Source organism: Sus scrofa, chromosome 5, assembly GCF_000003025.6.
Source record: "Sus scrofa isolate TJ Tabasco breed Duroc chromosome 5, Sscrofa11.1, whole genome shotgun sequence".
Classification (NCBI taxonomy): Eukaryota; Metazoa; Chordata; class Mammalia; order Artiodactyla; family Suidae; genus Sus; species Sus scrofa.
In genome coordinates this window covers 9,430,181-9,446,794 of record NC_010447.5, presented here as the reverse complement: position 1 = coordinate 9,446,794, position 16,614 = coordinate 9,430,181, and the positions used below count along the sequence as shown (strand labels likewise).

Here is a 16,614-nt window from a genome sequence, read left to right as displayed (position 1 = left end):
GTTAACCCACTGAGCAAGGGCAGGGACCGAACCCGCTACCTCATGGTTCCTAGTCGGATTCATTAACCACTGCGCCACAATGGGAACTCCTCAAACCTCTTTCTTTTGTCTACCAAATACAGTCATCAAATCTCATTATTTGCTTAGGATATTGCAAAAGTATCCAATTTACATCCATTATCCAGTTTCAAGGCCCTTCACGTCTAAGACTCCTTTTTCCAGTCTTGCATCCTGGAGTAATTTACACTTGACTAAAACAGCAATTCTCTTTGTTACCCAAACAGGTTCTTCTCTTTTCCTTCTGTGTTTTTGTTTAATTCAGACCTTTCCCTTTATTTGAGACCATAACTTTGAGTGAGTTAGTAATCTTTTAATTATTAAAAAAGTCTTTGGAGAGGTAAGAGGATTAAAAACAAATAAGATATCATTTCCCCTCATGTATTTGTTTTGTCAATTTTATACCAAACCTATTTGGAGAAGTGAAACCTTTTTAAATAAAAAGTGATTTGAGAACTCAACTAGCAACTGTTTCTCCTTGGTTTTTCTCATTATTACTGGTTTACAGGATGATTACAAAAATGGCATAGTTCAAACAAATTCTCTTCTATAGTAAGAGTACTATATCATACTATTATGTTAGCAACTTGTTTAAATAAAAGGGTTACAAAGTATTTTCTGTATCAATGAAGATAATCTTTCCTCCTGAGTAGCCACCTGCTCCTGGAAGTTGAGCTGTCACTAGGAAGCAATTAAAATTAATTAATATTAATAAGAGTGAATAAACTTTGTACAAATGAGTATATAAATTAACATGGGACTTATGCTGATTGCAACTCTTTAACCAATCTAGCAAAGAATAATAATCTTTTAATTTCTAAACAGCATGATCTATTTTTATATTACTAACCAGTGGTAAAATTTAAGTATTCTGCCAGCATAGTAGTAATTCTACAAAGAATGTCATCATCTTTCACAATGGGAGATATTAATGAAATTTAGTTCTAAAGAGCAGAAGTAGAATTTAAATATTACTTTCTTCCCATAAGAAATAACCACAAATATAATTTATTCTATATAACTCATTTAAGTAACCTTTCAATTAATGTATGTCATTTTTTTTTTTTCTTTTAGGGCTGCACCCGCAGCATATAGAAGTTACCAGGCTAGGGGTTGAATTGGAGCTGCAGCTGCCAGTCTACACCACAGCCACAGCAATGCCGGATCCCAGCCATGTCTGCGACCTACACCACAGCTCACCTCAATTCACTGAGTGAGGTCAGGGATCGTTAGAATATTGCAGAAGTATCCAATTTACACTCATCATCCAGTTTTGTTGGGTTCATTACCACTGAGCCACAACAGGAACTCCCAAATGAGGTATTTTTGCTTATTTTGTTTTGGAAACATTTGTTTTAAGTCTTTTTCAGGTCCAGTCTTACTCTATGGAAAGTAAATTCTAGGCCTCAAGAGATTCTGTGACATTCTCATAGCTAGGACATAGAGATGTAATGGGAAAAACTGAGACCATGAATGGATACCTTTTTCCACCAACACATTCATGTACCCATGTACCTCCTCCCTATTTCCATTCAGGTGTTCAGAGTACAGCACACATGACATCATCTCAGTCATAACACATTCAAAGACCAGCTCTGGTATTTGCATAACCATGGGCAGTTTCTGTAACCTCTCTAAATTTTAGTTTCCTTGCAAATTTGTTCAGATTACATGAGATTACGTAAAGTACCAGGCACAAAGCAGATTAGTAAGTAATAGCTATGATTATTAGTGTTATTACTATCGTTGTTGTTATAGATCCTTACCACAGAGGGTATGAGAGAGTTGGGTTTTTCCAGTTCGAAATTCTGTGAAATATAGAACAAAACATACCTAGTAACATTTTAGACACTTTCATAAAAAATAAATATGGCTTAAAACAGACTCACGGACTTCAAAAACACACTTATGGTTACCAAAGAGGAAAGGAAGTAGGGACGGATGGATTGAGAGTTTGGGATTGGCATATGCATACTATTGTATAAGGAATGAATGGTCAGTGGGGACCTGCTGTATAGCACAGGGAACTCTACTCAATGTTTTGTGATAATTTATATGAGAAAAGAACCTGAAAAAGAAAGGATATGTGTATATGTATAACTGAATTACTATGCTGTACAGCAGAAATTAACACAACATTGTAAATCAACTATTCTTCAATAAATTTTTTAAAATGAAAAAGAAATTAGAAAAAATAAATATGGCCTCAGAGTATTTTTTTTTTCCAACTGTAAACTCTCACACATAAAGTATCTCTGTGACATGAATGGATTCAGCATATATGAATACCAGTAGTAAAAACAACTTTTTAAAGGGTTTTTTTAGAACTGTCTTTAGATAAAAATTAATTTAAGCCAAATTTTCCTTAGGAATAGTCATATGAATGAAAGTTTAAGACTCCACCACAAGAAGGAGAATGTGAGATTATCCCACTGATCTGAGATCCGCAAGGGGGGAAGAGGGATCATAGGAGGATCCTCAGTATCCCCTAGATATGAGCCAAAGCAGATTTTCTTTGGAGAAAAACTTCCCCTCTTGCCAGTTTAGGGCCCATTCAACTCTAATAGATTAAAATCAAGAAATAAAATCACAAATATAAATAAATACACATGAAGGTAAGTCAGTAGGCTGAGAGTCAACAGAAATAATTAAATACAGATTTATTTCTCCATCAACACCAAAAAAAAAAAAAAAATTCCAATTTAGTTCTCCGAGGACTGCAAATACTGGAACTGTCAGGAAGAGTGTATACTACAACCATACATGAACTTTTCTTTCTTTTTGGATGCATTCATGGCATGTGGAAGTTCCTGGGCCAGGGATTGAATCTGTGCCACAGCAGCAACCTGAGCCACAGCAGGGACAACACCAGGTCCTTAATCCACTGAACCACAAGGGAACTCCATTTTTTTTCTTTAAATAGAAGCTATAATCAGGGAAGAAAAAAAATCTATTCTCTATGTTCCTAAACATGCATTTCCTAGAAATAAGATTGGTCTCTCGAAATACCAGCATTTTTTGCAACATGGATGGACACAGAAACTATCATGCTAAGTGAAGTCAGCCATACAATGAGACACCAACATCAAATGCTATCACTGACATGTGGAATCTGAAAAAAGGACAGACTGAACTTCTTTGCAGAACAGACGCTGCCTCACAGACATTGAAAAACTTATGGTCTCCGGAGGAGACAGTTTGGGGGGTGGGGGGATGTGCTTGGGCTGTGGGATGGAAATCCTGTGAAATCAGATTGTTATGATCATATACAACTAGAGATGTGATAAATTCACTTGAGTAATAAAAAATAAAATAAAAAAAGAAATGATTGGTCTCATCATATAATTAACTACCTTTTGAAGTTATGAGAGAAAAAATTCTATAGGAATCAGGATGAAAAATGCCAATAAAACTCATCTATAAATGTTGGAATATATTTTAATTGCAGCCCAAAATGATCCTGCATTATAATTGATATTTCATCATAAGCTCCAAAATAGATACAATTTACTATCGATGGGTTATTTAATTATATATAAGGTTATGTATTATATTTTTTTCTTATAACAAAATATTAAGATTCTACCTACCTCCAAAAGCTTCTGTGATTGCCATGCTTTCAATTCCACCTCCTAGCAACTTACTAGAAACAGAAAATAAGCTTTAGTAATACGAACAGAAATAGAGATATCAAGAAAGGAGAATATTTTAATATCAATAATACCATTTCTGCCTATCTATCTTATCTATCTATCTATCTATCTATCTATCATATATCTTTCTATCTAACCAACATGAATAGGAATTCTTGGCTAAACAAATAGCTTCCCACCTGTTCAGAGTATGGGTTATAATGTGTATGGGCAGATGGATCAACAAAACAATTTATGGAATTCCCTGGTGGTGCACTGTGTTAAGGATGTGGCATTGTCACTGCTGTGGCTCAGGTTTGATCCCTGGTATAGGAACTTCCACATAGGAAATGGGCTATGTAGGACTTACGTCCCACTATTCTTTAGAACTGAACTGGAGTTTGAATAAATGGTTTTAATTATTATTGAGTTTTTCATATAGTGCTGTTTCTAAAAGTGAAGTGAATATCCAATTTTTTAATTTTTAAAATTAAAAAAAATTTTCCTTTTTTTTAAAGAAAGTGAAGTATAGTTGATTTACAAAGTTGTGTTAGTTTCAGGTGTACAGCAAAGTGATTCAGTTATGCATATGTATCTATTTTTTTTTTTCAGATTCTTTTCCCTTATAGGTTATTTTAAAATTTTGAGTATAGTTCTCTGTGCTATACAGTAGGTCCTCCAATTTTTAAAAAATGTATTGAGAAACATGAAAAATAGGTATTAGGAGAATCTAATGATTGTCATCATGATTGGCTTATCTCACATAAACCAAATTCTATGAAGAACATGTCAAATTAGAAAATATTTAAAGATATGACAGGTAAGCCAGCAGTTAGAAGAATAACTATCAGATTTTGACAGCATGCATTTAATTGGTAACAGTGATTTAGTGCATTTAATACATATTCTTGACATAAAAAGACCTAAAGTTAAGTAATCTCATTCATTCATTAAATGCAACAAATATTAATTATGGTAATTGTGCTAAGATCTGGTAGGAGCACTTTAAAAATATTCGTAACTTGTATTGGCCTGACTTTTGGGGCATGATCACAGATCAGACAAAGCTTTAAGAGATATTGGTAATCTAACAGATTTACATTTACAAAGTTTCAGAGAGCAACTTAAATGTAAATTAAGGCAATGCTGGAAGTCATCCACGAATTTAATGAGGGCTATGGACTTTAATGAGGAAAAGAAAAATCCAGATACTGACCTGCATAAGCTGACTCTAAAGGACATGGTGGATAGCCCACCCCATTTGGATGGCCTGTACTTAGAGATTCTATAAACCTACCAACTAGTAAAGAGAGCTTTACTTGTCCCTCTTTATCTTGAGAAAAATCACCCTGAAAGGCCATAATGTAGCTCAGGAAAATATCAGACAAAATTTTGGTTGCTATGCTGAAAAAGTGACTCCCAAACTTAACTGAAAGGGTTCTTCAAATTATTTGGGATAGCATAACTGTTTCCTTTGTGAAACTCAAGAAAATAGAGAATTTGGCATTTTTTATTATAACAGATTAGCTTCTTTTTTTTATTATTTTTTTTTGTCTTTTTTTTTTTTTTTTTTTTTTTTTTGGTTGTTGTTGTTGTTGTTGTTGTTGCTATTTCTTGGGCCGCTCCCGCGGCATATGGAGGTTCCCAGGCTAGGGGTCAAATCGGAGCTGTAGCCACCGGCCTACGCCAGAGCCACAGCAACGCGGGATCCGAGCCGCGTCTGCAACCTACACCACAGCTCACGGCAACGCCGGATCGTTAACCCACTGAGCAAGGGCAGGGACTGAACCCGCAACCTCATGGTTCCTAGTCGGATTCGTTAACCACTGCGCCACGACGGGAACTCCCAGATTAGCTTCTAATTGATTAAATGATATAGATCCACAGTTTCTAAGTTGATAACTAAGTTCATACACAGTATTTGAACATTTAAGAGTGTTTAAGACTCACTATACTTCTAAGTTTATTTATGAGATTTATAAGACTTTCAGGTAATTGGAAAGAGTTTAATAATTATAGAAAAGTTTTTAAAGGAAATGTGATGTATATTAATTTATAAGTACAATTCAACTTGTTTAAGAGAATTTATCTAACTGTATTAGAAAAGCTCCCTTAAAATTTATGAAATTTATAAATGGACTTGCATCTTAGAAAAAAAATCATTTAAATAAGTCAAATATTAATTTTATTTATTTTCACTAAAATATAGTTGATTTACAATGTTGTGCTAATTTCTGTTCTATAGCAAAGTGATTTAGTTATACACATGTGTACATTCTTTTTATGGTTTTTTGTTTTTTAAGGCTGCACCTGTGCCATATGGCGGTTCCCAGGCCAGGGGTCAAATTGGAGCTGTAGCCACCAGCCAGAGCCACGGCAATGCGGGATCCGAGCCGAGCTGCGTCTGCGACCTACACCACAGCTCACGGCAACGCCAGATCCTTAACCCACCGAACAAGGCCAGGGATCGAACCCGCAACTTCATGGTTCCTAGTCGGATTCCCTTCTGCTGCGCCACAACAGGAACTCCCATGCTTTTTTTCACATTCCTTTCCATTATGGTTTTTCCCAGGAGATCAGATATAGTTCCCTGAGCTAAACAGTAGGACCTCATTGTTTATTGATTCCAAATGTAATAGTTTGTATCTATCGACCCCAAACTCCCAATCCATCCCTCTCCCTCCCTCCTCCTCCTTGACAACCACAAGTCTGTTCTCTATGTCTGTGTGTTTCTGCTTTGTAGATAGGTTCATTTGTGCCATATTTTAGATTCCACATATAAGTGATATCATATGGTATTTGTCTTACTCTAAATACTAATTTTAAAAAACCTAGCTCCTGAGTAATCTTTGGTGTACCTGAAACCCAATATCAAGGACAGCAGAGAACTTATTATGATAGTAATAATTTCTCTAAGCCCAATGGTTCTTAAACCATGATGTGGTAGAGCAACTGGAAAATATCAAGCTGTCATTGGAATCAAGTTATTTTGATCCAATTTGATTTTGATGAATTTGCCTTGAAGTAGGATTTCCCAAAGACTCTTCTTTAGCTGTTATCTGAAAAAAAGGTTCTGTGATTTTAAAAACTTGAGGCAATGGTAGGTTAAAGAGGTGTTTTATTTCACTGCAGAAATTCAGACCCTTTAATAGGCAAGTGTGCCTATTAAATGTGTGAATCTCCAAGAGGAATATATTGTATATTGCACTTCCCCAACTCATTTTACTCACTATTTGTTTATTCATTCAATTAGTCATTCAACGAATATTTATTGAGCACCTAGTTTGTGCTAGAGATTGCTCTCTGTACTTGGAGTAAAATAGTGAACAAAAGAGATAAAAATCCATCACTTTCTGGAGCTTGCATTCCAATGAAAGAACAGATAAACACAAGTTAGTAAAATATGCAGTATGTCAGATATTATTAAATGGTATGGATAAAAATTAGATCCAGAAAAGGTATAAGACGTGCAGAGGATGAAGATGGGGAGTTTTCAAATAAACCTGCAAATAAAGTGATTAGAGAAGGCCTTAGTGAGAAGTGGACATTTTAGCAAAGACTTGAAAATGTGACAGCAGGCCATGTACATAGTGAAGAAAGTGTTCCAGGCAGAGGGAATGCTTAGTGCAAAGGCCCTGAAGGCAGAAATGTGTATCTGACATATTCTAGGAATAGCAAAGAAATTAGTGTGGTTGGTATGTAGTAAACCAGAAGAGGACTAAAAGATGAGCTTAGATTTGAGATTAGAAAGGACTTTGGCTTTTGCTCTGAGTAAGATGGGGCATCATCAGGGTGTTTTGGGCAAAGAAGTATGATCTACCCTATGTTTAAAAAGAATTACTCTGGCTCCTATATGAATTATAAACTCTAAAGGAGGGAGGTTAGTTAGAAGTTATTATTAATAATCCAGAAGAGATGTTAACTGGTGGTTTAGGCCAGTGAAGTAAAAGTGGAAAAGGTGGTGAGAAATAACTGAATTCACATTTTTTTCTCTTTCTCTGTACACATATAGACACAAATAGAAAACAACGCACCATACACACACACACACACACATATATAAAATAAACTTTCTATTATGGAAAATATCAAATATAAACAAAAGTAGACAAAATAGTATAATAATGATTTTATCATGTACCTATCACTCAGCTTCAACAATTATCAACTATAAACTCAGGGTCAACCTCTTTTCATATAAAACGTCCAATCACTTCCCTCTTTTCATATTACTTTAAGCAGATACCAGGCAACATATTATTTCACCCTAAATACTTCAGTAGGTTTCTCTATAAGACAAAGACTCTCATTTTTAATATAACTGCATTATCATTATCACATCTAAAAAATCAGTAATTCCTTAATATCAACTTCGTAGTAAGCATTCAATTTCATAAGTCTTTTTTTTTTTTTTTTTTTTTTGGCTATAGCATGCGGAAGTTCCCAGGCCACGGACCAGGTCCATGCCACAGCTGTGACCCAAAGCACAGCAGTGACAATGCTGAATCTTTAACACATTGGGGCCACTAGGCAACTCCAAATATGTCTTATTTTTTGATAGCGTGTTTGAATCAGGATCCAAAATAAGATCGATATACTGGGATTAAGTGATATGTCTTTTAAATTTCTTTTCATCTGTTTCTTCTCCCTGATTCCGTTTCTTTCTTTTTTCATCCCTTAAAATTTATTTGTTGAAGAAACTTAGTGGCTTGTTTTGAGTAAATATATTTGAAAGTAAAGCAGACAGGATTTGTCATTGAATTAGAATTGCAGTGTGAGAGGGGAAAAAAAGGTGCCAAGGACGACATTACGGTTTCATGTATGAGAATCAAGGAAAGAATTCCAAGCTGAGGGAGAGTTTAGGAGGAGCAGATTTGGGGCAAAGATCAGAAGTTTGGTTTTGGACCTGTGAGGTCTGAGCTGCCTAGCAGATACTTAACTTGAGGCATATTTGACGATGACATCTTTTTTTCTTGGAGTTTTTTTGTGAGGTCAAGGTTTTGAAGAAAATACTTTGAGGAAATATTGCTTTTGTTCAAATTGTTCTTGCCACTGCTCTAACTTATGAAATAGTAATTCTGCCCACAAAGATAGAGGGAAAAAAACATTCTAGTCAACTTGCATTGGGAAGATGATGACTATGTCTCAGAAATCAGAAGACAGTAAGTAAAAAGGGAAGTTAAAACTGCTGATGCTGGGAGTTCCCTTGTGGTTCAATAGGTTAAGGATCCAACATTGTTACTGCAGTGGCTCAGGTCACTGTGGCGTGGGTTTAATCCCTGGCCCAGAAACTTTCACATGCCATGGGCATGGCCAAAACCAAAAACAAATGACAACAACAAAAAACCCCTGTTGATGCTGAAGAGCAAAAACAAGACTGGTTATTTCTTCTAAAATATTCAGTCTAGCAACTGATTTTTTTTTTCCCCTTTGGCCAAGCCTGCAGCATGCTGGATTTCCTGGACTAGAGATTGATCCTGCCACAGCAGCAGCAACCTGAGCCACAGCAGTGGCAAGGCCACCAAGAAACTCCTTAACAACTAATTTTTAAGTAAAACCAAAAGTAAGATGGAATTTCCTTCATCAATGGAGAAGAAAAAGGAAATGAAAAGTTAAACTGATTTTTAAGTGGTTTATAGATTAATATAGGCTGATTCAGAAACTTCTTATATTTTGGGTCTGAATTTCCTATAGGAAATTTAATCCTATTTTTGCAAGCAGTCTGAAATTTATTTGCTTCAGTTGCCTTTTGAGGAAAGAAATAAAAACTACTGCAAAAGAAGAAGCTATTTCTACTACTTACAGTCAAAATAACAACCTGGATAAAGGAAAAGAAATATAGTATTCCAAAGATTGTGCTTAGTGGATATAAAAAAATGCGAGATACACACTCAAATTCTTGGCTCCCAGTGGTGATGTGAAAAACCATCTTCCTCTTCTCACTATACTCAAATGCAGTCAAGAATCCTGGTTCCTACAGAGAGACAAAAGGAAAGGTTCAAAAAGGGTATAAGATGATGGTTTTCATTTCAAATGCTGCCAAAAACTATATACTCGATTATCAGGATAATCATTTGATATATAAGCTTCAGTTCATTTGTCTTTGATGGTGGCACAAGATCATAATTAAGAATATTGGCTCTTGGAGTTCCCGTTGTGGCACAGTGGTTAACAAATCCGACTGGGAACCATGAGGTTGCAGGTTCAGTCCCTGGCCTTGCTCAGTGGGTTAAGGATCTGGCGTTGCCGTGAGCTGTGGTGTAGGTCACAGATGCAGCTCAGATCCTGAGTTGCTGTGGTTCTGGTGTAGGCTGGTGGCTACAGCTCTGATTAGACCCCTAGCCTGGGAACCTCCATATGCCGCAGATGCGGCCCTAGAAAAGGCAAAAAGACAAAAAATAAAATAAAATAAAATAATAAAGAACATTGGCTCTTGAGTCATCCTACCAAGTTCAAGATATGTCTTTAATATGTATTTCTGTGATGTGTGGTAAACTACTTAGTTTTGCTGTACTTCAGCTTCCTCTTTCTGAGTCAAATAGGATAATAATAGTGTCTCTCATGGGGGAGCTATAAAGATTAAAATACATATATTTATGGCATAAAGCAGAATGATATTTTACTAAGCAACTGTTGATTTCATTCAATAGCCTCATTTCCCCTCAGCTCTAGAAGTTGCAAGAAGCACAGAAATTCCAGGTTTCATTATTCATGATTCAGTGTTTTCCACATTAGCTACACTACATAGTTGTTGAATTAATGAGCTACAACTGATGCAGCGTTACAACTAGTGAAAACAGGCCCTGATGCAGTCTAATGTATTCCCCTTCTTGTTTTATAGTCTGACAGTGGTTCTCAAACTTCAGAGACGTGAGGGGGAAAAAAGCCCATGCCAATCCTACTTCAACGAGCTTGAGCCTCTCACGCCTAGTAACACCTAGTAACAGAGTAACACACCTAGTAACAGAGGTGTGTTACAAACTACTCCAGATGATTCTAATACATACCACTACTGTGAAATTAACTTTCTCTCCACCCCCTTTGTCTCAATCTCTTTTTCTTTCCTTAAGAATAAACAGCTTTATTTAATGGATAAGACTCCGGGTTCAGTAGTGGGTGCATGAGAAGGAGAGAGGTAATAGAATTATTTTCCAAAGCAAAGAAGAATGAATGCCTAGGAGTTATAAAGTAGCAGATTCCCAAACCCTGGGTACTATTCTAGGGCTTTCTCAGACACCCTGGCAGTTATGGAACTGGCTTGTGTGTATACTTCTGGAGAATACTCAGAAGGTTGAGCAACTGAGATGTGTTCAGAGGAGTTCAGTTGGGTCCTCTCCAAATTCAGGACCACTTGGACACTTGCATAACTCTCAAGCCTTTACTGCCTCTGAGGAAGGAAACCAGATGGCTTTGGTGAAAAGAGCTTCTAGGACTTGCTGAGAACAAGACCCCCAACATACACAGAGAAATGGAGAGACCGGCTCTTCTGCAAAGAGGCAGACTTGGTGACTGCCTTTCTGCACATTATTATTTCCAGAGTTGGTGCCTCCAGTGGCCTCCAAAAGCTCTAGACAAAAGCTTGGGTCAAAGGCATGTGTTTTTGCTTGGAGCCTCTCAGATGCATAGACCTCTCATAGTCTGCAGACCCATCTACAAGGCATCGGTTTCACTTAGTTTTAAGCCCCGGTGTCTCAGGGGGCACACTCTTGGTCATATCCATCTCAACTGCACACTTGTAGACCCAACCATGTCGGTCTTTTTCGAATGCAATGCTCTCGTATCAGATGCCTTTACCAGGAGAGAGCAACTTCTTTGGTGCTGAGTACTTCGCAACAGTCAAAGATATAATGTTTAAGGAGAGAAGACAATAATAAGGAGGAGGAAGGAAAAAATATGAAAAGAAGGAAAGGCAGAGAAACAGAAAGGGGGAAAAAGGTAACATAAAAAGAGTCCAAAAGTTTTGGTTTATAGTTTTCCGGGTCTTTTAACCCCTGTCTCACTCTTTCGGAAATTAATTGCTTTGAAACTGAAGTGATGAAAAGTTCACATGGAGCATATAATATATTGTAATCTATGGGAACTCAGAATAGTTTCTAGTGTACATAATGAAGAAGGCTACAGAAACTCACTGGGCCCTTCTAAGCTAAAACAACAAAGAATGTGTTTTGCTTACAATAAGCTTGTTGGCTGCCTCTTTAATCTTGTCCACTTTTGCTTCTGAGAGCCCTTTGACATTGCATAGGGCTCTTCTTGTTGTCATTTGTATCCCTTTGATGGTACAGATGCCTACTGACTTCAGTTTCTTAATGTCAGCCACGTTCTGTAAGTAAAAGAATGGGTGCAGCAGATTAAGAAAATGCCAGCCTGCAAGGCTTTCATACTATGTCATGTGTTTCTGTGTCCATCTATTTCCATCACAATGCCAATTTTATACAAGCAGCCAGGTGGAACCCACCCACCATGTAGCCAAATGTTCTGGAAATATCTGAGTAGAACATACCCAGCATGCTGCCAAATGTTCTGGCTGTGCCCTGATTTCCCAAGAATGTTAGTGAGACCATGGCAATGCAACAAAGAATTCAAAAGAAAAGTCTGTTGGTAGAAAAGCCAACAAATTTATCACACGTCCACCCCCTCAGTTCAGCTCTTTCCTTCTACAGAACTTCATTACCAGCATGTTCTTTTAAAAATGTTTAAGATTTTTTTTCTTTACCCTTGGAGAATGCAAATGACTACATAACCAAAAGACCAGGATTTTCTCTTGCTCCAATTTTCTAAATCCAACTGAAAGAGATTAAATGTGAGGGCTTTAAAAGGTAACATCAGAGGAGTTCCCCCGTGGTGCACTGGGTTAAGGACCTGGCCTTGTCACTTCAGCAGCTTGGGTCAATGCTGTGTGATGGATTTGATGCCTGCCCTAGGAACTCCCACATGCTGAGGGTGTGGTCAAAAAAAGGTAACATCCGAGAAGTTTTTCTGTCAACTGATTGCTACTGAAATTCATCAAGTTTTTTACTTAAAGTCTGAATTTCTTTTATCTAATCACATGACAGAAGGTGAATTTTTTGTTGATGGAAACAGTTGATAGCTCTGAACACCTCCAAGTGGACCACTAGTTCTCAACGGGGGACAATTTTGTTCCCTGGGGACATGACAATGTTTGGAGAATTTTTGGGTTGTCACAACTATGAGGCTGCTACTAGCATATCATGAGTGGTTAGGAGCCAGAGTGCTAAACACCCTACAATGCACAAGGCAGCCCCCCCACAACAAAGAACTGTCAAGTCCCAAATGCCAATAGAGTCAAGGCTGAGAAACCCTAAAATGGACAATTTCACACAGCACTGAAGAAATACTTACAATCCCATGTTTTTGTAACAGGTCGATGTCTTGAAACAAAGATTCCTAACGAAGATGGAACAGGGAAAAAAAAAAAGTTTTTATTCTTCATATTCAACCGTTTCACAAATATTTTTAAGAGTTAATTCAGAATTATGAGTCACTCCAAGATGCTTCAAATTCCACTTCTCTAGACAGACTGAGGTAGGCTCAATAATGATTTTTCAAACACATTGTTGCATACATAGAAGTGCTAACACTGAAAGCACTGGGAAGCTCAATACTTTTATTATGCCCTCTCCAAATTTTTAAGACCTTAACCCAAAAGAGTGGAACAACATTTAATCTATTTTAAAATATGTTTTCTCAGTCTTCCCCACCAGACCTTGAACTCCTTCTACTCCTCACTACCAGTTTGCATAGGAACCAGTATGGCCATACCAATTGCTAAATTATTAAAATACTTTCACACCAGCTGCTAAGTAGCTAATCTTAGCACCCCTTGCCAAACAAGTTGTTACATATTTGTAATATTGCCTCTCTCCAGAACTATGTTTTATTGCTAATCTGTTTCTAAAAATAGTAGTTAACAGAGAAGGAACTTCATTTTTGTAGAATGACTAAATGTCTACATGTCTTTCAACATTCTAGCCATACTTCTTCATCTTGGAATCCTGGTTCTTCCAGCACAACTTGATCCTCCTTCATACTGAAAGGAGAACAGCAAAAAAATAATCAATTTTGGGAAAATAAAAAAATATTAAGAAGTAGTCATAGTACAAAACCCTTTGCCCATAGACTTTCTTGATTTCAATTCAGTTATTAAGGACCAGAAGGACAAATAGAAAAACATTTAGTTTGAAATGACTGGCTAGCCTATATCCTTTCTGCTAGGCATCTGGTATTATTTCTTTTAATGGGTGTGCATATGTGAGGGTGGAGGGACATTGTTTCTCTCCTCTTTCCTCAAAATTGGCCACTTTGTATCATCTTTTGATTTCCCACAGCACAATTATAACTGATAATATCTCTTTGTTGTCTTGGAATGTTATTGGCAGTAGAAATATTAGAATTAGAATATTAGAACTCCGTATTTTTATTCTTTCATGTTCATGTTAACAACACTCTAAGAACTTTAGCCTGGATCTCCTGTTGTGGCTCGGTGGGTGAAAAAACCAACTAGTAGCCATAAGGATTTGGGTTCGATCCCCGGCCTTGCCCAGTGGGTTAAAGATCCAATGTTGCTACGAGGTAGGTCTCAGACATGGCTAGGATCTGGCATTGCTGTGGTTGTGGCATAGGCTGGCAGCTGTAGCTCCAATTTGACCTTTAGCCTGGGCACTTATCTATGCCACAGGTTTGGCCCTAAAAAGAAAACAAACAAACAAACAAAAAAAAAACCTTTGGCCTTAAGTCAGTCTTCCTATATCTTCCCCGGCACCTAGAACTTAGTCTCTCTTCAACAGATAGATATTTTTTCATCTCTTCCTGCTTGAGAATTATGAATGAGCTCTCTTGCAACATGTGTATTTTTCTTTCATAAAACAATGGATGTATTTTGTTCTATAGTATTTACTACTTTCATGATTTTTGTAAAGATTTAAATTATGGTGAATACTCAGTATCATAATATGATAAAATATTAGGGCCAATAAGCAGATGAACAATCTTTGAGTTAACACTGGAGCAGCGGTTTTAAGATCTCAGGAATCTAAAAAGCATGATCCTGTTTATTAGAAAACGTAGTCCAAGTAATCACTTTTCTTGGTCTATTCCATTTTCTCACAAAACGCGGAAGTCAGGGGTTGGGGCCCAGCAGAAGGGGAACAAATTACTAAGGTTGAGGTATGGTCGTTACCACCTAGTACCTCTGAACAGCAAAGTATTCGAGGCAAAAGAGGAGACGGTGTAAATGGAATTTTCTGGAATACGGCCCCTCACTCAGATTGCTTATATATATGTATATATATGATTGCCCCCAAATTCCACATTGACTGTCCTTTCTTTAGCCTTGAAAAAAGCTGCTCTTCATCTTTCTCAAATAGCAATGGACGTTGAGAGCAGTTGGATCTAGAGTAGGGCTCCCAGTCGCCTCGGCTTCGGGCGTGGAAGCGCGGTCCAGGTCGCCTCCCCTGCCGCCACCCGTTTTTCCAACACCTAACTCCCTCATAAGGAGTCTGAGGAGGCCCCTCCCCAACTTAGGTCCTACTTGGTTTAAAATAAGGATGCTGGTAATCACTCAAGGGCACTGAGATATACCCCCAGGGGTGGGGGCGGGACGCACAAAGTGGAGCCTCCAACCACCACCAAGCATGACTAAAGAAGGGACCCCCTGAGTTTCCCCTCAGATTCTTCACCCACCTTCCCCTTTTGCCACAAACCCGACTCGTACCCACAATCTCCCTTTTCAAGGTGAATGAATCCCTTCCGCCCCCGTCCCGGGCCTTCCAGTCCTCAGGGATTCTGACTCCGAAGCAGAACGCGGCGCCTCGCAGCCCCGTTGACCAAGAGGTTCGGTGCCCAACGACTAGTTTGGGCGCGCGCCTGGCGTGGGCGGGGCCAGGACGGAGGGGCGGGGATCTGGGCGGGGCAGAGGACGGGGGGCGGGGCGGCAGGAGCGTCCGGGGGAGGCGAAGGTACTGGGAGCGGCGAACGGACTCTCCGGGGCGTGTCGCGCGCTGGGATGAGGAAGGGGGCGCTGAGGGGGAGAGTGTGTGCTGAGGAGAGGGGCTTTGGTGGGAAGGGAGGCTGGGGCGTCTCCAGAGCGGAGGGAGATGCTGAGGTCAAGAGAGGACTCTGAGGTGGGGGCACCCAGGACATGGGTCAAAATTGGGGGCTCCTGAGGTGGACGCTGAGGTGAAGACAGGATCCTCTGAGAAAGGAGGCCCTTGGGTGGCGCGTGTTCTGAGATGAAGAGAGGCCGCTGGAAAGGGGGCAAGAGGTGGACGACCGTGAGGCGGGGGAGGGGTGCTGAGGGGAGGTGGCTGATGTGGTGACTCATGACGTGCAGAATGCTTACCTTAATCCAGATCCTCCGTTAGGAGCCGAATATGGGGGTCTTTTCCCCCTGCTTAAGGCTTTTCTTTTCATTCCAAGTTTTTCATGTCTGCCTTCATAGTTTGTTCCTAATATCTCAGCGTTCCTAATTTCTCTCCCTTCTCCGTGACTCTCTTACCGTTTGCCATTCTCTAGTCTGTGAGTGAGACACCCAAAGCCCATTCAGGACGGAGAGTAATTTTTCTTCCTTTTAACTTGAAATTTTAAATAGACAACAGAAGCCAAACATATTTTGGTCCAGCTTTTAAATAGAAATTTTAGGCCAGCCTTCATGCCAGCAGAGCCGTCTCTGGCAGCATCAACCCTCCTCCCCTTAAATGGAGACTGACTGTTGAAGAGAGTCATGAAACATTTGAAAGAGCATCTGTTGAGGTGGAGGCTGTGATGTATCTTGGATGACTATCTGTGCAAACAGTTCTTTGGGTTCAAGACCTAGTACAGGGTGACCCTTTTCATTCAGTGTCTGAATCATATTTTGCTGGAATAAATAGCCAAAAATTCCCACAATAGCAGTTGGCATTTTGTAGGA

General features: G+C 38.6%; 1 protein-coding gene across 3 annotated transcripts in view; it reads right to left on the bottom strand.

The window, feature by feature from the left end:
* The window catches only part of DMC1 (DNA meiotic recombinase 1), a 39,098-nt gene extending 23,539 nt beyond the window's left edge, over positions 1 to 15,559 (bottom strand). Inside the window, exons 1-8 of one of the 3 annotated variants that reach the window (XM_005655492.2) lie at positions 15,421 to 15,559; positions 13,686 to 13,737; positions 13,050 to 13,094; positions 11,863 to 12,009; positions 9,581 to 9,663; positions 3,648 to 3,700; positions 1,824 to 1,865; positions 666 to 738 (exon numbers count right to left, since the gene is read on the bottom strand). In XM_005655492.2, coding sequence (XP_005655549.1) covers positions 666 to 738; positions 1,824 to 1,865; positions 3,648 to 3,700; positions 9,581 to 9,663; positions 11,863 to 12,009; positions 13,050 to 13,094; positions 13,686 to 13,736 — 494 coding nt within the window. In that variant the 5' untranslated portion in view covers position 13,737; positions 15,421 to 15,559. The remainder of the gene's footprint in view (positions 1 to 665; positions 739 to 1,823; positions 1,866 to 3,647; positions 3,701 to 9,580; positions 9,664 to 11,862; positions 12,010 to 13,049; positions 13,095 to 13,685; positions 13,738 to 15,420) is intronic. The other 2 variants (XM_021091489.1, XM_021091488.1) reach the window with 2 other exon arrangements.